This window comes from Pseudorca crassidens, chromosome 7 (genome assembly GCF_039906515.1).
Source record: "Pseudorca crassidens isolate mPseCra1 chromosome 7, mPseCra1.hap1, whole genome shotgun sequence".
Lineage (NCBI taxonomy): Eukaryota > Metazoa > Chordata > Mammalia > Artiodactyla > Delphinidae > Pseudorca > Pseudorca crassidens.
Window position 1 is genome coordinate 65,112,648 of NC_090302.1, and position 23,483 is coordinate 65,136,130.

The 23,483-nt window shown below is 36.4% G+C and overlaps 1 protein-coding gene across 10 annotated transcripts in view; it reads left to right on the forward strand.

Moving 5' to 3' along the window:
* Positions 1–23,483, forward strand: part of CCDC171 (coiled-coil domain containing 171) — a 358,867-nt gene that overhangs the window by 297,213 nt on the left and 38,171 nt on the right. For 9 of the 10 annotated variants that reach the window (XM_067744432.1, XM_067744430.1, XM_067744436.1 and 6 more), the window contains one exon: positions 12,969–13,121. The exons of the other annotated variant lie outside the window; for it this stretch is intronic. In XM_067744432.1, the coding sequence (XP_067600533.1) occupies positions 12,969–13,121 (153 nt within the window). The remainder of the gene's footprint in view (positions 1–12,968; positions 13,122–23,483) is intronic. 10 annotated transcript variants of the gene reach the window in all.

Below are 23,483 nucleotides of genomic sequence, written 5' to 3' on the forward strand. Positions count from 1 at the left end.
CAAGTAGGTTCATCAGTACCATTTTTTTTCTTTAGATTCCATATATATGTGTTCGCCTACGGTATTTGTTTTTCTCTTTCTGACTTACTTCACTCTGTACGACAGACTCTAGGTCCATCCACCTCACTACAAATAACTCAATTTCGTTTCTTTTTATGGCTGAGTAATATTCCATTGTATATATGTGCCACATCTTCTTTATCCATTCATCTGTCAATGGACATTCAGGTTGGTTCCATGTCTTGGCTATTGTAAATAGTGCTGCAATGAACACTGTGGTACATGTCTCTTTTTGAATTATGGTTTTCTCAGGGTATATGCCCAGTAGTGGGATTGCTGGGTCATATGGTAGTTCTATTTTTAGTTTTTTAAGGAACCTCCATACTGTTTTCCATAGTGGTTGTATCAATTCACATTCCCACCAGCAGTGCAGGAGGATTCCCTTTTCACCGCACTGGAAAGCATTTATTGTTTCTAGATTTTTTTGATGATGACCATTCTCACTGGCATGAGGTGATACCTCATTGTAGTTTTGATTTGCATTTCTCTAATGATTAGTGATGTTGAGCATCTTTTCATGTGCCTCTTGGCCATCTGTATGTCTTCCTTGAAGAAATGTCTGTTTAGGTCGTCTACCCATTTTTTAACTGGATTGTTTGTTTTCTTGATATTGAACTCCATGAGCTGTTAGTATATTTTGGAGATTAATCCTTTGTCTGTTGTTTCTCCCATTCTGAGGGTTGTCTTTTTGTCTTGTTTATGGCTTCCTTTGCTGTGCAAAAGTTTTTAAGTTTAATTAAGTCCCATTTGTTTATTTTTGTTTTTATTTCTGTTACTCTAGAAGGTGGGTCAAAAAAGATCTTGCTGTGGTTTATGTCAAAGGGTGTTTTTCCTGTGTTTTCCTCTAAGAGTTTTATAGTGTCCGGTCTTACATTTAGCTCTTTAATCCATTTGGAGTTTATTTATGTGTATGGTGTTAGGTAGTGTTCTAATTTCATTCTTTTACATGTAGCTGTCTGGTTTTCCCAGCACCACTTATTGAAGAGACTGTCTTTTCTGCATTGTATGTTCTTGCCTCCTTTGTCGTAAATTAGGTGACCATATGTGCATAGGTTTATCTCTGGGCATTCTATCCTGTACCATAGATCTATATTTCTGTTTTTGTGTCACTACCATGCCGTCTGTATTACTGTAGCTTTGTGGTATAGTTTGAAGTCAGGGAGCCTGATACCCGCAACTCTGTTTTTCTTTCTCAAGATTGCTTTGGTTATTCGGGGTCTTTTGTGTTTCCATACAAATTGTAAGGTTTTTTGTTATAATTCTGTGAAGAATGCCATTGGTAGTTTGATAGGGATTGCATTGAATCTGTAGGTTGCTTTGGGTAGTATAGCCTTTTACACAATATTGATTCTTCCAATCCAAGGACATGGTATATTTCACCATCTGTTTATGTCATCTTTGGTTTCTTTCATCAGTGTTTTATAGTTTTCTGAGTACAGGTCTTTCGCCTCCTTAGGCAGGTTTATTCCTAGGTATTTTATTCTTTCTGTTGCAATGGTGAATGGGCTTGTTTCCTTAATTTCTCTTTCTGATTTTTCGTTGTTGGTGTATAGGAATGCCAGAGATTTCTGTGCATTAATTTTGTATCCTGAAACCTTACCAAATGCATTGATTGGCTCTAGTAGTTTTCTGGTGGCATCCTTAGGATTTTCTATGTATAGTATCATGTCATTGGCAAACAGTGACAGCTTTACTTCTTCTTTTGTGATTTACATTCCTTTCATTTCTTTTTCTTCTCTGATGATTGCTGTGGGTAGGACTTCCAAAACTATGTTGGGTAATAGTGGTGAGAGTGGACATCCTTGTCTTGTTCCTAATCTTAGTGGAAATGCTTTCAGTTTTTCACCATTGAGTATGATGCTTGCTGTGGGTTTGTCATATATGGCCTTTATTAGGTTGAGGTAGGTTCCCTCTGTGCCCATTTTCTGGAGAGTTTTTGTCATAAATGGGTATTGAATTTTGTCAAAAGCTTTTTCTGTATCTATTGAGATGATCATATGGTTTTTATTCCTTAATTTGTTAATGTGGTGTATCACATTGTTTGATTTGCATATATTGAAGAATCCTTGCATCCCTGGGATAAATCCCACTTGATCATGGTGTATGATCCTTTTAATGTGTTGTTGGATTTTGTTTGCTAGTATTTTGTTCAGGATTTTGCATCTATGTCCATCAATGATATTGGTCTATAGTTTTCTTTTTTTGTGATATCTTTTTCTGGTTTTGGTATCAGGGTGATGGTGGCTTCGTAGAATGAATTTGGGAGTGTTTCTCCCTCAGCGATTTTTTGGAAGAGTTTGAGAAGGATCAGTGTTAGCTCTTCTCTAAATGTTTGATAGAATTCAACTGTGAAGCCATTTGGTCCTGGACTTTTGTTTGTTGGAACATTTTTTATTACGGTTTCAATTTCATTACTTGTGATAAGTCTGTTTATATTTTCTAATTCTTCCTGGTTCAGTTTTGGAAAATCGTACCCTTCCAAGAATTTGTCCATTGCTTCGTGGTTGTCCATTTTATTGGCATATAGTTGTTTATAGTAGTCTCTTATAATCCTTTGTATTTCTGCGGTATCAGTTGTGATTCCTCCTTTTTCATTTCTAATTTTATTGATTAGAGTCCTCTTCCTTTTTATCTTGATGAGTCTGGCTAAGGGTTTATCAATTTTGTTTATCTTCTCAAAGAACCAGCTTTTAGATTTATTGATCTTTGCTCTTGTTTTCTTCGTTTCTATTTCATTTATTTCTGCTCTGATCTTTATGATTTCTTTCCTTCTACTGACTTTGGGTTTTCTTTGTTCTTCTTTCTCTAGTTGTTTTAAGTGTAGTGTTAGATTGTTTATTTGATATTTTTCTTGTTTCTTGAGGTGAGATTGAATTGCTATAAACTTCCTTCTTAGAACTGCTTTTGCTGTGTCCCATAGGTTTTGGGTTGTCATGTTTTCATTGTCATTTGTTTCTGTGTATTTTTTAATGTCTTTGGTTTCTTCAGTGATCTCTTGGTTATTTAGTAGTTCACTGTTTAGCTGCCATGTATTTGTGTTTTTTACAGTTTTTTCCTGTAATTGATTTCCAGTCTCATAGCGTTGTAGTCAGAAAAGATGCTTGATACAATTTCAGTTTTCTTAAATTTTCCAAGGCTTGATTTGTGCCCCAAGATGTGATCTATCCTGGAGAATGTTCCATGTGCACTTGAGAAGAAAGTGTATTCTGCCACTTTTGGGTGGAACATTCTATAAATATCAATTAAATCTATCTGGTGTATTGTGTTGTTTAAAGCTTGTGTTTCCTTATTTATTTTCTGCTTGGGTGATCTGTCCATTGGTGTAAGTAGGAAGTTAAAGTCCCCTACTATTATTGTGTTACTTTCAATTTCTCCTTTCATGGTTGTTAGCATTTGCCTTATGTATTGAGGTGCTTCTATGTTGGGTGCATAAACATTTATAATTGTTACATCTTCTTTGATTGATCCTTTGATCATTATGTAGTGTCCCTCCTTATCTCTTGTAACAGTCTTTATTTTAAAGTCTATTTTATCTGATATGAGTATTGCTACTCCAACTTTCTTTTGATTTCTGTTTGTGTGGAATATATTTTTCCATCCCTTCACTTTCAGTCTGTATGTGTCCCTACGTCTGAAGTGGAACTCTTGTAGACAGCATATATATGGGTCTTGTTTTTGTATCCATTCACCCAGTCTGTGTCTTTTGGTTGGGGCTTTTTTTTTTTTTTTTTTTGCGGTAGGCGGGCCTGTCACTGTTGGTGCCTTTACCGTTGCGGAGCACAGGCTCCGGACGCGCAGGCTCAGCAGCCATGGCTCACGGGCCTAGCTGCTCTGTGGCATGTGGGATCTTCCCAGACTGGGGCACGAACCCGTGTCCCCTGCATCGGCAGGCGGACTCTCAGCCACTGCGCCACCAGGGTAGCCCTTGGTTGGAGCTTTTAATCCATTTACATTCAAGGTTATTATCAATATGTATGTTGCTGTTACCATTTCCTTAATTGTTTTGGGTTTGTTTTTGTGGGTTTTTTTCTTCTCCTGTGTTTCCTGCCTAGAGAAGTTTCTTTAGCATTTGTTGTAAAGCTGGTTTGTGATGCTGAGTTCTCTTAGCTTTTGCTTGTCTGAAAAGCTTTTGATTTCTCTGTAGAATCTGAATGAGACCTTTGCTGGGTAGAGTAATCTTGGTTAGAGCTTTTTCTCTTTCATCACTTTAAGGATATCCTGCCACTCTCTTCTGGCCTGCAGTTTCTGCTGAAAAATCAGCTGCTAACCTTATGGGGATTCCTTTGTATGTTATTTTTTTTGTTTTTCCCTTGCTGCTTTTAATATATTTTTTTGATTTTAATTTTTGTTAGTTTGACTGATATTTGTCTTGGTGTATTTTTCCTAGAGTTTATCCTGTATGGGACTCTCTGTGCTTCCTGGACTTGAGTGACTGGTTCACTTGGGGGTTCCTCCCATCTCCTTGGGTGTCAGGGTCCTCCACCAACAGCTGGCAGGCACCCTAGTTTTGGGGAGACGCTAACTCAGCGTCTTCCCACACCACCATCTTGACGCCTGCATGTATCTTTTTGAATTATGGTTTTTGTAGGCCCATGAGTGGGATTGCTGGATCATATGGTAGCTCTATTTTTAGTTTTTTTAGGATCCTCCATACTGTTCTCCATAGTGGCTGTACCAATTTACATTCTCACCAACAGGGTAGGAAGGTTCCCTTTTTTTCACACCCTCTCCAGCAACTTGTGCCCTTCTGACTCTAGGCCACTCTCTGTTTTGGTTTGTGGGCACAAACACAGCTGTTGCAGCTCTCCTTCACACCAGTAGGGGAAGAGCTGCCTAGCTCAGTCACCGTGATGCAGAGGAGTGCTCTCCATACTTGTTGATGGCTTACTTTTATTTTTGAACCAGTATCTCCAATATATGTATGTATGTATATTTATACCTTTATAAATTGTATACTTGTGTCATTGTTAAATAAGCTCTATAACATAAAACAAAAAAATATGGAATATTTTAAAGGTATGATTTTAAAAGATTTTTAAAAGAAAGATTAAAAAGTTAATATAAAAACTATGGAGACAGTAAAAAGATCAGTGATTGTCAGGGGTTGGGGAGGAGGGAAGAATGAGTAGGCACAGAGAATTTTTAGGGCACTGAAACTCTTCTCTGTGATACTACCATGGTGGGTACATGTCATTATACATTTGTCCAAACCAATAGAATGTACACCACCAAGAGTCAACACAAATGCACGCTATGGGTTTTGGGTGATGATGTGTCAGTGTAGGTTCACTGATGGTAACAAATGTACCACTCTGGTGCGGGATGTTTTTGGGTGTGTAGGGGCAGGGGGTATATGGGTAATTTATGTACTTCCCACTCAATTTTTCTGTGAACCTAAAACTGCTCTAAAAAATGTAGTCTATTAAAAGAAATAAATATAAAATAGAATAAAATCTATATATGGAAGTCTCCAATTTTTTTTCCATTTTAACTCACTTTGGAGACTGAATACATCCCAGTGGGTATGCAAGACAATGGACTTTCCCTTTTTTTTTAATAAAGTAAGAGATAAAATTTTTATTCTTTGATATGGATTGGCACTGGTATCATCACTTGGTCCATTTTTTAGACATTAATATTTCCTGTTAGGTATTTTGGGAAAAGGTGGAAGGATTCTACAGTGCAGCAGGGCTGAGAATGGTGTCCTCATTTGTTTATTTACTTTCTTTGTATTTCACCACGAACTCTTATGTACCCTGTATGGTTAAGTAATTTACGGATTAAATTATTTTTCATAGTTTAGTCTTTACAGTAGTTTACAATGAGATAAGAGGTAGTCTTTAAAATCTTCTATATAAGGTTTGCTGTTCTTCTTGTGACAAAATGCTTCAAATTACTCTTGAACTTGAGTGTGAATTATGTACTTTTCTGTAGCATAAAGAGAAGGGTTCCAAATCTGTAGGCCTTTTCTTTGCTGGCAAGTGGCTATCAAAAGCATTCTATCTATAAATTTTTTTTTAAAGAAGCCAAGACAAAACACATTCTGTCACAAGAAGTTTTAAAAGAAATGAACTGCTTTATTGAAGGAGTTTTATGGAGCATTATGAAAATAGTTGTTTGGAAGTGTTTCCAGAATTTTGGAATTTTTCCAAAATTGATCTAAATCTATAAAAATTCATATATGTGTATACACATAGAAAGTTCAGAAGCAAAGTTTTTGAACCAAAAAATGTGTTTGAATTTTTGTTAAAAATATAAAATGTATTTAGTATAAAATGCATTTGTGAAAATATAAAAACAGGACATATATTAGTTTAAAGAACAGTTGATTAATTCAGGGAAGTTGGAAATATTTTAGCCAAAATTCCAATTAAAACTTCATTTACTTGATTGATAGGATTGAAACATGCATGTCATGATTTAATAAACACAACCAGTGGTGTACTTTCGCCAAGTGCATCTTCCCTATTTACCACGTCATGGGATTGGTCAGGGTGAGGATTCAGTATTAGACTTCCAAACACGTTTCCCCACTATCCAAAAGCAGAGCATTCCTATAAAACCTGTCATAAGCTGAAATGGTGTTAAGTGAAGGAGCAGTTACCCTAGGCCCCATCTTGCTAATGGATGAACAAAATAAATGGAGACAAAGCACAGATGCTCACAGACACAGTTCAGAGCTGTGTGGACTTGGTGCTTAGATGCTGAGAGTAGTTCCCGGGGAAGGAGCTTGGAGGGGCGACTCTCACTGCTCTGAGTGAGCGCTGCCTCCAAAAGGGCTCACTGCAAAACAAACAGTGAACGCTATTTTTGCTTTTTGCCTTTTTTGGTAAAAACGAAAATCCTCTTCGGATTTCTTTCGGTTATCGAAAACAGGTACAAATGCAGGTCTTTCGTGAAAGTGAAGTGGCATAAGGCAAACTTTCGAAGAGCAGGGATACCTGTATCACAAAAAGTTATACAAGATTTTTAAAATTGTAAAGCATATCCAATCATATTTCTTTCACTAACCATCATTAGTAATAACTTTTTGTTGAGAGTAAGAGGTTTCAGGGCTACTGATAAAGCCAAGTTAAGGCCCTCTCCCTCCTCTCATAGCTGTTTATGCTTAGTTTCAAGCCCACTTGTACTTGGTTACACCTTTGTAGAAGTGTTTTCTTGCTTGTGTTTTGGATAGGGTTTCTCTAAAATTTTGTTTCTGGCCTCTTCCACTTTCTCTTTCTTATTGATTCCTCAGAATTCTTGTCAGCTGAAAGCATTCTTATCAGCTTTGATGCCTGCACATGCATGCACACACACATATACACACACACACGTGCAACTCTGTGTGGTAAAGCAAGGAGGTGGATGGCAGTCTGCCATCCTGATTGAGTCTTTCCTACATAACTTTGTACTGGAATGTTATGGTGAATAGTATTTAGGGCCAGGGCCAGAAACCCAACATCCAAACTAAACAGTCCATTTCCAGATCTTAGACTGGCTCTTGACTGGGGGACGTAGTTGCTATTTGCAGACTAGTAAGAGACGCTTTAACCCTCATTCTCTGCTGTATCCCTACATTTATAAAATATTGGAATGAAAGTAAGTCAATTAAATGAGCAACCTTACAGAGTAATTTTGTGATAATGAAGAAAATAATTTTAATTCCAGGTGCCAAGGAATAAAATTTAATACTAAAAATTATGAGAATGTTATCATTCTAAGACTTTCATTCGTAGGAAAGACATCTTAAATAGTAACTTTTATTATTTTTTAATTAAAAAAATTTTTTTTACTAGGGTACAGTTGATTTACAATGTTGTGTTAGTTTCAGGTGTACAGCAAAGTGAATCAGTTGTGCATATACATTTACCCACTCTTTTTTAGATTCTTTTCCCATATAGGCCATCACAGAGTGTTGAGTAGAGCTCCCTGGGCTATACAGTAAGTCTTTATTAGTTATCTGTTTTATATATAACAGTGTGTATATGTCAATCCCAATCTCCCAATTTATCCCTCACCTCCCATTACCCCCTGGTAACCATAAGTTTGTTTTCTACATCTGTAATTCTATTTCTGTTTTGTAGTTAAGTTCATTTGTACCCTTTTGTTAGAGTCCACATATAAGTGATATCGTATATTTGTCTTTTTCTGACTTCACTCAGTATGACCATCTCTTGGTCCATCCATGTCACTGCAAATGGCATTATTTTGTTCTTTAAATAGTAACTTTTATTATCAATGGGACGTTTTACTTTTATTATCAATGGGACGTTTTGTTGTTAGGAAGTAAATATTCATTAGCCTCTAAAATTCTTTATTTTTGAAAGAATTTTAATATATTCAATGTGTAGAATAACTTGTATTTAAAATACTTATGTGTCCAATAATACCCCTCAGAAATATTGAATCTTTCTTTTATGAGTTAAAATAGTAATTTTCCTAATTTGATATCGTTGTCATTATTATAGTTAACATTTACCTGAGTGTTTACTGCATGCCAGATAGTTAAGGTCTTTTCATGTATTAATATTCATTTAACCCCCACAAAATCTTTGTAAGGTAGGAATCATTTTCCCCATGTTATGGGGATTTATTGTATTTCACATATTTGGTATATCTGGTATATCTATTTTACATGGTATACTTACTTTATATAGTATATAGAAATGAAGTATATCCGTAATTACAAAATTTAAAGTAAATGTCAGAGGTTTTTGCTTCCCAATTACTTACTCAAAAATATAAATAGAAAATTTACTATTTTGTTGGCATCTAGGCCTTATGACATTTTCCACTAATTGCTCCTTCTCCTAACATCAGCTTCCCAAGGCTCCTACTTTCCCTGAAGTCCAATTTTGAAGTCAGTCTAAACTACATAATATGTACATAACAAATTATATAAATAATATACTAGTCCTCAAGTGACAGTCACCTGTTTGTGTCTCAGAATTTTTTGTATTCTAAAACACTTACGCTTTTCCTTGAAATAGATAGAATGTGGAATTTTATATGTTTGAACTTTCTCATCTTGGTATGCTGATTATAAACACAATAGATTATCTCTAAAACAAAAGGCTATTTTTGTCCAGAAACTGTTTTTTGTTCTGTTTCTCATATAACTAGATAAACCCTACTGAGATTCATATCTCACTGCATGGTATAGTCAAAATCCCAAGGGCCAAAGATGACATGGGATATATTCTCAAGTGCTGGGCTTGCTTTTGACAGTATCATGCTGCTTTGTCATTGTTTCCTAATGTAAAAAGGTGTGATGTTTTAATACAGGAGTGAGGGGTATTGTATATCGCTAGACTTCAGGAGATTGATAGAGAGGTCATGAGATGCTCACTCACTCCTCCTCGTACCCCCTCACTTGATTCCAGCTGTCATTTCCATTTCTTCTACCAAGCTGGCACCTTTCTTTTGTATTAAAGAGTTGGATTTTTCACTGGCATCCTTTATAACATAGTTTGAATGACATTTTAATACTGGAAGTTAACATTCTTTATTCTTCAAAAGAGCTGTGGATTCTTTGAATAGCTTTACGATTTCACTGACACTCCTCCCTACCTTTCAGTTCTGAAGGAGGTTTTCATTTTAGAAGCATGTAGTATATTTTACTTACACTAGTTCCGTGAAACATACTTTCTGTATTGATTACCTTACCTTTGCTGCTCTGAAAAAAATATCCTATACAGTAAGTGTTATAGAAAATTGCTTTCATCTCTCAAATACTGCGTTAAAAATTTTAAATGCTTAAGACTCTAAATCCTAAGCAAAAAGTAGATTATTATTTTATTCTTTTTAATGTTATAAAGAAGTAATATGTGGTTTCTCTTAATACTGCACTGAATATCAGAATTTAGTTATTAAAAGCAGATCAAGGAAGGAGCCAAAATAATTATGACTTTTGTTCCATCCATCACGTAAAAATTCAGATATAACTTCTCAAAAAATATTTTATTTTTTAAAAAAGAGATTTAAAGGAATTCCTTTTATATTATAATTCCTTTTAGAATATCATGTATGTGACAATTCATGAAATGTGTTTCTCCAAATTTAAGAAATAGGACTTTTTTTTTTTTTTTTTTTTGAGGTACGCGGGCCTTTTCCTGCTGTGGCCTCTCCCGTTGCAGAGCACAGGCTCCGGACGCGCAGGCTCAGCAGCCATGGCTCACGGGCCCAGACGCTCCGCAGCATGTGGAACCTTCCCGGACCGGGGCACGAACCCCTGTCCCCTGCATCGGCAGGTGGACCCTCAACCACTGCGCCACCAGGGAAGCCCCAGGACAACTTATTAAATGTTGAAATTTTTTATATATTAGAGGCCAGTTCTATTATGACTTACATTGAGATAATAATCCAGGAGCCTATTATTGATAGAAGAGTACTTTCTTCTTTTTATTAAATAAGGCCTTTATGTAAGTTTTCATGCATTTTATGCACTTTAGGTCCTTATATAACAGGAACACATGTATACAAGCCACCTATCACAGATTGTCTCATTAAGATCTTAGTGGAGAATTTAAAAATAGAACAATGGTAATACTACAATGAAATTTACTAGCTTACCATTTTTAGAGGGCTTTTTTATATTAGGTGCAATGTAGCTGAAGGGTTAAGAGAATGGCTTTGTATTAGATTTTTTTTTTTTTTTTTGGCAGTATGCAGGCCTCTCACTGTTGTGTCCTCTCCCACTGCGGAGCACAGGCTCTGGACGTGCAGGCCCAGCAGTCATGGCTCACGGGCCCAGCCGCTCCACAGCATATGGGATTCTCCCGGACTGGGGCACGAACCCGTGTCCCCTGCATCGGCAGGCGGACTCCCAACCACTGCGCCACCAGGGAAGCCCTGTATTAGATTTTTAACTATCTGATCCTCACAACAGTTTTAGAAATAAGCAAAAAAATTGACTTTTCTTCCCATTTTATGGAGGGAGGAGGTGGAGGCTCAGAGAGATGACATGGCATTGCCCAACAAGATAAAGCTAAGTAAGTGGCAGCATGAGAACCAGAAAAAAATAGGACTTGTGATTCCTGGTCCACCATCTCAGTGGAGAAGATAAGTGAATTTTCAGAAGTAGAGAGAGACTTGGTGTAGGAAGAAACAGATATGATTTTGTAATTTCTGATTTTTATCTACTTTTGAAACCCAGGGACATATTTTGTGTTAGTATTAGCCCTCAGCTTACCTTGAAATGACTCAAGGTGAGGAATGTTAGGACATGTGAGATGTTCCCAAACATGAGGTCGTACCATGCTTATTTAGTGTTGGGTAATAGAATGAACTTTTGTGTACTTTATCTTTTTATGCCTACAGCTATGCTTTTGCTTCTTTTTTCGACTTTGAATAAAGTATGGGTAGTAATTTATTCACTAGAGTGTTAAGGTTATATTTTCCCAAGTATCTTCATCCTTTTCTATAAGGTATTTTTTGCCAAACTGAATATGACTAATGTGGCTTTTCATCTTTTCCAGTCTCTCTCTCTCCCCTCCCTCCCTCCCTCCCTCCCTCCCTCCCTCCCTCCCTCCCTCCCCTCCCTCCCTCCCTCCCTCCCCTCCCTCCCTCCCTCCTTGCCTTCCTTCCTTCCTTCCTTCCTTCCTGTCAGTCATTCAAGCCATCCCTGAAGATACAGAGATGATTAGATTTGACACAATATCTGGCCTAGGTAGCTCCTTAGTGTAGTGACTATAAACATGTAAATTAATGCATTTCTGCCAAAGCAATAAATGCAGTAGTAGAAGCAAGCATGAGGGACCCACAGAGAACCAGAATAGAAGTTAACACTGCCTTTGGGCTCAAAAGAGCCTTCTTTAAAGAGGTGGTTTCTGAACTGGGTTTTTGAGGGCAAATAGGAATTTGTTAGGCAAAAAGCTATGAATTTTCTTTTAACTACAAATAACTCACCTACTTCTTTTTCTCAGACATTGTGTATGTTGTTTCTTACTTTTTGTTCACCAGATTATTTCATATGCATTCAGAATTGCCCAAATACCTAGTTTCTTAAAGCCCTCTCAAACCAGACTCTTCAGATTGAATATAATTTGGAAATTTTCAGACTGTCTACCATTGTTCTAAGTTGTGGCTGCAGTTGGAACATGGTTTTCTTGTAAATAACATAAAATTATATTTGAATATGTCTTTGAAATGTTTGATTTTACTTTACTGTATTTGAAGTATTTTGAAAGACTTTTTAGTCTTTCAAAGGTGTAATAGTATTCTTGGACTTAAAATTCACTACGGCTTGCTTTAGAAGCAAAAGTCTACAAAATATGATTAAACTGTGGTACAGAGGCCCAACAATTCTCCCGAATATTACACTACTTAGGGAAGAGAAAAAGTTACCAGCACTTGCTTATGTTATTTATTTTATTATATCCAGTGTAATGCAAGGATGTTCCTCTGTTATATGAATGAAAATAATTATGCTTTTCTTACAATATAGGAATCATATTATTTACTCTTAAAAAATCATAGGATTAGTTCAGCTCCTTTTGTTTCAAAACATTTGTGTTCTAGGTGGTTTGAAAATTTTACTGAGCTCATTTTGAAATATCTTGCTTATACATCCATCTGTTGTGTGTCTTAAGATTGAAATTTAGGTCAAATTGCAACTTGAATTTAACTTTACAAAGGTAATAAGTGTGCCATCTTTAAAAACTGCATTCTAAACTTTAAGCACATAGATCAAAGTACACCTTATTTAAATAAATATTCTGGAAAAAAGTCTCAGTTATTTTCTCCCAGACTTTCTTAAAATAGTCACGGTTCTCAATATAAAATGTGAGGTTTAGCTTTATTATTTTAAAGGAGGATGAAAAGTTGTTTATTTTAAAATTTTAATGATTTTGCTTTCAAATTATGGAAATTCTCCTTTGGGGACAGCTTTATTTGAATTGTATGTGGCATTATTTTTATTTCTTAAGGCTATGATTAAAAGTTTCGTGGATGTCTACCAGCTTGCAAGCACTAGAATTGCTACATTAGAAAAGGAGATGACATCTCATCGAAGTCACATTGCAAGCTTGAAATCAGAACTTCACACAGCTTGTTTACGTGAAAATGAAAGTTTACAATCAGTAAGTCCTACAATATTTTTTTCTTCTTTGAATCTTGGGTCACATTTACATTCATGTTTTTGTTGTTCATAAGATCGCTCACCAGTATATATAATTTAGGGTGAGTCATCAATCAAGCAACGTAAAATTATTAAGTGTGGAGAAAATTTTGAAGGAAGAAAAGCAATTAATTTTTCCATTGTATCATGTATAAAGATATGCATATTGTTATCAATGCTAAAGCACTACATCAAGATTCCTTTGTGTTTGGCAGTGCAGCTGACAGTTGGATTTGGCAGTATGCATAGTTAAAGCTTGCAACTGTCTGAAGATTCAGTGTGTCCCATTAAGACAGAATATTATTAATTATGCGTATAACCAGAATGGTAATTAGAACATGTGATTATTCTCTGTAGAAAGCTAGTCTTATCCATAATACATGTCCAGCTAAAGATGCATGTTGTGATTCATCTATATGATTAAAATTCAGTTTCAGCAGTCATTTTATGTCTTAAAATTTTAGCCCATGATGAAATTTGGGCTCATTTAAGACTAAACAAAATTTTCTACATTTGAAATACGTGTTTGGGGAGTATCAAAAAATGAATATATTTGTGACATAAAGGAATAAAATACACATTTAAACTTTCTCCTCAAAAGCCAGGTATGTCAACATATCTCAACAGTGAGATTCAGAGGGTTACCAATAATTAGAATGTCTTTTTTCCCTGTTTGGTTTGATTAGAATGGATCTGGGTGACTTGTAAGGAAAAACAGTATCATTTTGCCATTTAGCTGTTGACCAATTTCAAATGATATATTCAACAGAAAAAGAGTTAGCATTAAAGCAAATAGATGCATAGTTGTGGTTTGGTTCTTCAGCTCCTTCAGGTCATAGCTCAAGTGTCAGCGTCCTAATGAAAGCTTTATGACCATGGTATTTAAAACTGCAACCACTAACCCTCCCCCACCCTACAAGCTCTGTCTCATTCTCACCCCATGTTGCCTATCTACCTTCTACCTTCCTTGCTTTATTTTTTTCACTACAGCACTTACCAGCTTACGTATATTGTATTTTATTTATTTGCTTTTTGTCTGTTTGCTCCTTACCCTCATAGAATATAAGTTCCATAAGGACAAGCTATTTTGGTTATTTTCTTCACAGCTGTAAAGGCACTCTAGTGCCAAGAATAGTCTGACCCACAGTAGGTGTTCAACAAATGGTTATTGAATGAAACATACTGGGACCTAATCCAATAAATGAACAAACTAGTTATTTGGGACCTGAGATGAGATTCAGTTGAGTTCAATTTTTAAAATTACTTTGTTAATTTCTTAGTGAGAGAGTAGTAAATTTGACCTCAAATAAGAGAAATCAAGATGAAGAGGAAACCTTTATAAAGATTTGAGTAAGTATTTGGAATTCATTCTAGTCTTTCTCTGAAACACATTTACATTTCTTCCTGCTAACTCTCTGATCCCATTGGTTAATATTACATTATACTATGTCAGCTTTGTTGGGTCATACCATTATTGGTTGTTTATTACTGTTATTCATATAAAAATAATTGCTTATGTTCTGAGAAAGTTTGGTAAGGTGGGATTGTTTCCCATGGGTTCAAAAATTTTTTACCAATTATTAAGCTATTGATGTCTTAATGGAGGTGTGCTCAATACCCCCACTATCATAATAAAGCTCCACTTCTCAACCTTCTGAACAGATTTACGGGATATGCTCATCATCTTATTAGTAAGAGGAGGTTCACTCTAGCAGTGATTCTCAAAAGGGAATGTGTGTAATGTGAAAATTTTCCCCATCAGATTCTGATGTGTCCTTCTAGGACACTGCTGCCTAATCCCATGTTTCTATGGGATATATGCTCTCCAGGCTCTTCCCTTAGTTGAGAATCATTGTTTTGAAAACAATAATAAATTTGTATACTAATTTCTATTTTTCAAGACATTTAAATACGCATTTTCTAACTTGAACTACTTAAGAACTCAGAGAGGTTAATCTTTTAATTTCATAGATGAGAGGTGATATATATATATAGTTTGGTAGATAAGAGCATGGGCTTTGGAATTACAACCATTAGAAGTACAGTCAAGTGTAAATAACAGAAAACTTGACTAACATGTTTAAGACAGTTTTTTTGGCTCATACAGCAAGAAGTCTAGAAGTAGGTGACTATTGTCATTGGTTTAGTAGTTCAGCTTCTCTGTAATTTCTCTGCCACTCCCTGATTGTCATAAGATGGAAGCCAGCTCTAGGATTTGGAATCACATTCAAGTCAGAGGAATGGGATGGCCCAGCAATACCTGTTTTATATATATGATAAAGCATTGCAAGGCTTTCCATTTAGAAAATATTTAAGTTTTTATACCATACATTTATTTTTTAAATATTTAGAAATTTTAATATAAATTTAATAGATAACAGATATTAAAGTATATTTAAATGTTTATATATTTAAAAGAGAAAAAGCCTTCCAAGGAAGTTCCAAACATATTTCCACTTATATTCCATCAGCTGGAAATGGGTTGTGTGGCCACCTTGAGCTATAATGAGTCAAGGGACAAGGAAATGAGAAATGAATAGATACCGGGTTAACCAATTAATAGTATATCTGACCTGTCATACAAGTCAGATATATCTGGATTCCAATTCAGCTTCTGTCAGTTGCTAATCAGGTGGCTTGGGTCTCAGGTTTTCATCTGTAAAATGAGGATAATGATACTACTCTCTAATAGAGATGCTGGGAGGTCTAGTGAGAAGTCTTTTTTTTTTTTCTTAACATCTTTATTGGAGTATAATTGCTTTACAATGGTGTGTTAGTTTCTGCTTTGTAACAAAGTGAATCAGTTATACATATACATATGTTCCCATATCTCCTCCCTCTTCCATCTCCCTCCCTCCCATCCTCCCTATCCCACCCCTCTAGGTGGTCACAAACCACATAGCTGATCTCCCTGTGCTATGTGGCTGCTTCCCACTAGCTATCTATTTTATGTTTGGTAGTGTATATATGTCCATGCCTCTCTCTCGCTTTGTCACAGCTTACCCTTCCCCCTCCCCATATCCTCAAGTCCATTCTCTAGTAGGTCTGTGTCTTTATTCCCGTCTTAACCCTAGGTTCTTCATGACCTATGAAAGAATGCGCAACATCACTAATAATTAGAGAAATGCAAATCAAAACTACATTGAGGTATCATCTCACACCAGTCAGAATGGCCATCATCAGAAAATCTGAAAACAATAAATGCTGGAGAGGGTGTGGAGAAAAGGGAACCCTCTTGCACTGTTGGTGGGAATGTAAATTGATACAGCCACTATGGAGAACAGTATGGAGGTTCCTTAAAAAACTAAAAATAGAACTACCATATGACCCAGCAATCCCACTACTGGACATATACCCTGAGAAAACCATAATTCAAAAAGAGTCATGTACCACAATGTTCATTGTAGCTCTATTTACAATAGCCAGGACATGGAAGCAACCTAAGTGTCCATCATCAGACGAATGGATAAAGAAGATGTGGCACATATATGCAATGGAATATTACTCAGCCATAAAAAGAGACGGAATTGAGATATTTGTAGTGAGGTGGATGGACCTAGAGTCTGTCCTACAGAGTGAAGTAAGTCAGAAAGAGAAAAACAAATACCGTATGCTAACACATATATATGGAATCTAAGGAAAAAAAAAAGGTAGTGAGAAGTCTTAAAGTACTTTGCACTTTGCCTTGCACTTAGTGAATAATCCAAAAAAAGTTAGCTATTATTTTTATTACCATTATATTTACATCTTTTTTTTTTTTTTTTTTTTTTTTTTTTTACGGTATGCGGGTCTCTCACTGCCGTGGCCTCTCCCACCGCGGAGCACAGGCTCCGGACGCGCAGGCCCAGCAGCCATGGCTCACGGGCCCAGCCGGTCCACAGCATGTGGGATCCTCCCGGACCGGGGCACGAACCCACGTCCCCTGCATTGGCAGGTGGACTCTCAACCACTGCGCCACCGGGGAAGCCCTACCATTATATTTATAGAAAGTAATTGGATTGCACCACAGGGAAAGATTATTTACTAACATAACATCTTCAGTTTCAAACTGTGTCATTTTGTTCTGCTTCCTATTGTAACCTTGAGCATGTAACTCCTGCTCTATGATCACCATCAGTATATTCCCGTGGCTGAGCTCTCTGCCCTTTCTGCAGCCTGTCTGCCCCTCTTTTCACTGACACATTCTTGAAAAGCAGTCTATACTTTCTTCTTCTATGTGCTCATTCTACTGAAACTATTTTCTTAAAGGTCACCAATAATTTTCTGCTTGCTCTGCCTATCCATTGGTTCCTTCTCATCTCCTTTCATCTTTCTCAGACATTTGAGGCTTCAACTACTTTCTTCTTTAAATACTCATCTCCTTTGTTTCTCTTGTTATCGACTTTTCTTCATTGGCTCTCTGGCCTCTACTTAGTTGAGCTCTGCCTTCTTTGTATTATTGTGTGTTAATTCTTTTCTCCACCCATTAGTTTAGTATTTATTCTGCATCTGGTCTGTGACAGGCTTAGTTTTGGTCCTGGGGATGTCATGTGAACCTAAACAGACAGTCTTCACTCTCATGAACTTAAAATCTAATAGTGAAAGTAAATATTTTTCATGTAATCACACTAGTTAATGTGTAATTACTTATAGGATAAGTTCACCGAAAGAGAAGAACTTAAGTGTATAAGAGTTTTTTTAAACAAATGAGCCTGCCTTAGACTAAGGTATCAGTAAAGCCTTTTCTGGGTCAGTGATGCTTAAGCTAATATCTGAAGACTGGGTATAAGGTACCCAGGGGTGGAAGAGAGTAGTGTTCCAGATCAGGAGGAGAGGAGCACAGATATTTACAAAGGCTCTGTGGTGGGAGGAAGAAATTGAAGAAATTGAGGAAGACCAGTATGGCTGGAATAAAGAGAGCAAAGGCAAGAGTACTCTGAGATAAGAAAGGTCTGGAGAAAAGGGCAGAGGTCAGACTTTGTTGTCTTTGTTTTGAGAGCAAAGGAAGAGTCATTGAAAAACTTTAAAGAAGGAGTGATATGCTTGGATTTGCTTTTTTTAAAAGATCACTTTGGCTGTAGTGTGAAGAAACAATTGAATGTGAAGAACAAGAGATAGTGGTGTGTCAAACAATTCCTAGGTGTTTTTGCTTTTGGAAGTGGATTAATGATCTCATTTACTGAGAGAGAAACAATGGAACAGGAGGGGATATTGTGAGTTTAATTTTGAGTATGTTAAGTTTGAGGTGCCACTGAGACATCCAACTGGAGATGTCACAAAGGCTGCTTGATGTGAAATTCAAGGAAGAAGCCAAGCTGGAGATAACAATTTCAAGTCACTATTATACGGGTAGGACTTGAAGCTATCAGCAAGACTGAGACGACATAGGGACGGTTTATAGAGTAAGAAGAGAAAAAGGCCTAAGAATGAAGCTTGAAAAACTCCAGCATATAATGCCTGAGTACAAGAGGATAACGTTGCAAAGGAAGCTGTGAAGGAACAGGCAAAGAGGGAAGAGGAAAACCAAGGAAGTATGATGCCATGAGAAGAGAGAATTTCAAGAAGGGTGACATGCCGGTAGTGTCATATACTGCTGAAAAGCAAGTGAAATGAGGACTGAAAAATGGCCTTTGGAGTTAGTGCATGGAGGCCCTTGGTAAACTTAACAAAGGTTCTTTCATCAAGAGGTGGCGAAATTAGTGGAAGTTGAACAAAAGAAGTGAATTTAGACATCTGTCGCAAAGATTTAGCTATTAAGTGTGAAAAATAGGAGTGGAGTGTTCAGAGGATTCAGGGAGTTCTAAGACAGGAATGACTTAAATATGTTTCAGTATCTTCTTATAATAGGCCTCCCGCAGTCTGCTTTTGACCCTGTCCACTATACTGTCCATTTTTATAATTTCAATTATGACCTTTTTCATACTGCTGCTTTCTTCTACTTCTTTTTTTTTAACTCCAGCTTTCCTTTGACTAGTGTTTGCATGATATATCTTTTCCCATTCTTTTCTTTTAACCTATGTTTTATATTTACAGTGGGTTTCTTGTAGAAAGATATAGCTGGTTTTGTTGTATTTTCCATTTGACAATCTCTGGCTTTTAACTGGGTGATTAGATCATTTAAGTTTAATATAATTATTGACACTTTTGGATTTTTGTCTACCATTTTAGCTCTCTTATGGGGATGAAGGTGAAGATATGATCTCTGCTTTTGTGAATTCCTCTTCTAGCAAGGGAAATGGTCACATAAGCAAATATCAATACTAAAAATAGGCATGTATAAAGTATGTGGGAACATAGATGAGGGAGGAGTTCATTCCGCCTAATATTGTTAGAAGAAGGTACTGAGAAGATGAAATGTTTGCAGGAGTCTTTGAAGGATGTCTAGCAATTTGACACCTTGTTAAGGGAGAAGAGCAGTAAAAAATCTTTGCTTTATTTTGATTTGAGGAATAGGCCTCATGCGTAGTACATATATTTAATGAATTAAATTATATAATGAGTTTTTTTGTGTAATAGAAATGTATTGTTATTTTAGTTCCATTCCCCCTCTGAATCAAAGACATCCAACTCACCCAAACAGCCTGTACCCGCTGGAGCCCAAGACTGCTTGCAGCAGTCACTCCAAACCCTACCTTCACATGTTTGCAAATCCATTCTTGCACCATCCAATCCCTGCTTCTTACTTTATAACCTAATTTGATTCTGTCTCTGACTGTTTTGCTCTTGATGTTCTTATTTGGTCTCTGTATTTGTTATTTTGGTCCATTCTCAAAACTCCATTACTGGGTCCTCAGATGATCTAGCTCTCTGCTCCAGTACCTGCTTCAATTACCATCACCTCCTTCCCCTCATATATAGCTTTAGAGTCAGGCAGACTTGGGGGTGCTTTCTGGCACTCTTACTTATTACCCACACAATACTCTAAGCATCAGTTTCAGTGTTTGTAACATGTAGGTGAAATTCCCTACATTGTAGGATTGTTGTGAGGATTAAACAAAGATACAGCGTTTGGCATATTGGTAGATCCTCAGTAAATATTGATTTGCTTCCCTACACGTACAAATTTTTCTGATAGTTACGTATATATCATACAGCTAAGCTAGACTTGTAGCTTTGGGAAGTATATGTAAGCATGAGGAAATCTTTTTATGAGTAGGCAAAAGATCTAAAACAACACTTAAATCAGTGCTTTTAGCACATTTAATACTAAATACAGTATTAATGTTAGCTGCTGTTGTTATCACTTACTTAATCAACTTAGGAAAGTCAGTATATGCTCATTTCTAAATTTTCTACCATTTCACTAGATAAGAATAAAAATAAATATTCATTATTAGTTAAGAAAAAACTTAGTATACCATGGTGTGGTGATGCATAGAGAGAGCTGGATTGTATGGTAGATATGAAGAGTCATCTTTCAAAGCTTTATCCCCCTTTAGGTGACATTTTCATTTTTTGTTCAGTAACATGTAATAGTGATGCTGGAGTTCATCTAAGAGTTCTCATCAATTGTATACTTGCCAGGACTTTAACATTTTCAGCATTTTGGTCTTTGACCCATTAACTTAGGGCTGTTCTAGAGCTTTTATCTTGAGTAATAGTAACTAGAAAGAGCTTTGAGTAAAGAGCTTTTGAATCCCGTACAGCCCAGTAGAGAACAGTACAGCAGTCAGAACCAATTACTTGTGGCTGTTTGGAGACCGGCACACCCACAACTGTGGAGAAACACATGGTATTTCAGTCTGTGAAACATAGAATGCCAAACCCAAATACTTTGCTGTGAGTTATGGTGCTTCAAGCTACAGTATTGATCTGCCTCATTTCCATTGTATGTTTAAGCAGTATGTTTTTGATTCTACAGTACTTTATTTGTGAGAAAACAGTGAGTGAAAAATCAGAGGAGCATTCCATTTAGTATATTGCGGGGGAGAGATCATTGCATCATTTTTCAGATTATGTCAGATTCAATAGTTGTCAAGTGGTGTTATATTGTTAATCAAGCAGAAGGGTTTAGATGCTTTGGTTAATGTTATTTTTATCTGTTAAGATAAAAAAAAAAGGACCCCTTTATCTTAAGTTCTCAATTAAAATTCTGTCACATTTATTTTTATTACATTTTCTTGCGAGAGGAAGTATTGTTTGTTAGTATTGTATGGCTAAAGAAACTGACAGAATTTAAGTAACTTACTCTAGGTAAATTGTTTTCATAAACTTTACTTTATCTCAGTTGATTCCTGATGTTTATTATTGAGGTTTTTAATCTTTCAAGAAAAATAATCTTTAAAAATGAGCCATAAACCAAGCCTTAATTTGTTGAGACAGGCTGTGCAGTGCAGTTCAGTGGTATCAAGTACAGATTCTCGAGTCTTACTCCCAGGTTTTTGATTAGAACCCAATCAGATTAGAACAAGGCCTCTGATTTCTTGTCTGGTGCTTTCCTATGAGACTGCAGTGTGGGTTAAAACAAATCTGTGCCATCAAGGGCTTTCAAGTGTAGTAGAGACTACAACCATTATACAGATAATTAAAAGAATGACGTTAAAGTGGAATCACAGAGTGCTATGAGAGCGCATAACTGGGGATCTGACCTTGGCTTCAGGTGGTCTAGTTGAGGGATGGAGATCTTAGTTGTGATAAGGAAGATTAAGGAGGAGTTGACAAGGGAAAGCACGGAATGCTGAAGGGATGGAAAGACGTCTGTATGACTTGAGCAGCATGCATCAGGTGGAGAATGGTGAGAGATGATGCAGACTTGTGGAGGAGCACTGTGGCTGTGACTCTCAGCTTCCTGAGAAGCCCTCTGACTCATACGTCTCCATTAATGGCACTGGAAAACATCTACCCCCTTTGCTTTATGTATTTACTCTTCCCAACTGCACATTTAATTTTTTCCATTTAATTCTTAAAATTCACTGACATTTTATATCATAACAGCCCTTGTTTTACCCTTTTGCTAAATATTGCTTACTTAGATGCTCATTAAATTCTTCCACATTCTAATCATGAGCTCCAGCTCTGGCCTTTGGATACTAACAGTTAAATAAGGGAAACAAAAACATCAAAACGTGGGACAGCCCAGTCAATAGGCAAACATTTTCCTTGATCCTTGACACAAATTTCCAAGCTTTTAAAGGTTTTTCATAGTCCAGAAACTCAAGCTTTTTAATACAGTAAACAGGGGCCTAGAGATAATAATAATGTATATTCCACTGGCCTCACACCTCTTCTGTAGCCTTTTAGTTTTTGTATGATGCAGTTTAAGAGGAGCTACTTTTATGATGAAAGATATCTGTATAGTGACTGTAGGGGCAAGATATTATAAATTTTATATTTATATATATATTAAGTATATACATATATAATTGATATATTGGGTTGGCCAAAAAGTTCGTTCAGGTTTTTGGTATGCTGTTACAAAAACCCGAACGAACTTTTTGGCCAACCCAATATAACATTTTATAAACATTTAATATTAGATATATTTTATATATAAGTATAAATATAAAATATGTTTATATGTAATAAATATATGTATATAATTCTGTTCTTCAGTGATGAAATGTTACAATGGTGGAGCAAAGAGTAGCAAGAATGAAAATTTCCAACTCTGATCATTATAATCAATTAGTAATTAAGCTGTAGAGACTAGAGATGGCAGTTTGGCAATCTAATGCTCTCAATAGTCCTACCAGTTGTTCAGAGTGGTGGCAACTAAATATGCTGAGTATCTCTTCTACTAGTTGATCTTTCTTACTAAATTGATTTCTTTGAAGGCTTCAGTCACCTGCTAGATTTTCAGAAATCTCCATTCTGATTTTCTGCAAAAACCTCAGACTCAGTGAGGTCCCAAACTGAACATGTTACCTAACTCTACCAATCCCCATTTTCCCAAACTCTCCTTTCATTATGTTCCCTGTGTCTGACATAGCTATTCACCTCGCAGCCCAGCGTAGCACCCTTAACATTTGTTCTACATACTTTCCCTCCACCACCAGTATTTAATCAGTTGCTAAGTCTTAATGTTTCCACCACCACAGGATCTCTTAGACCCAGTCTCTCCTTTCTACCCTTGTGTTCACATTAAGTTTTCCTTGGGTTATTGCAGTGGTCTTCCAATGCATTTCCCCATATGTAGATTTTCCCCTTCCATCTTGTCTGCCACGTTAATGCCGGTTATCTTTCCAACACACAGATAAGGTCAGACCATAGCTTGACCCAAAACATATTTTGGCTCTACACTTTCTTCATGAAAGCAAAAATTCTTTATCATTGGCATTGAGGCATATCCTGACTCCATCTGGTTTTTTAGTTCATCTCTCAGTTGGCAGAATTAAGGGTTCCCTTT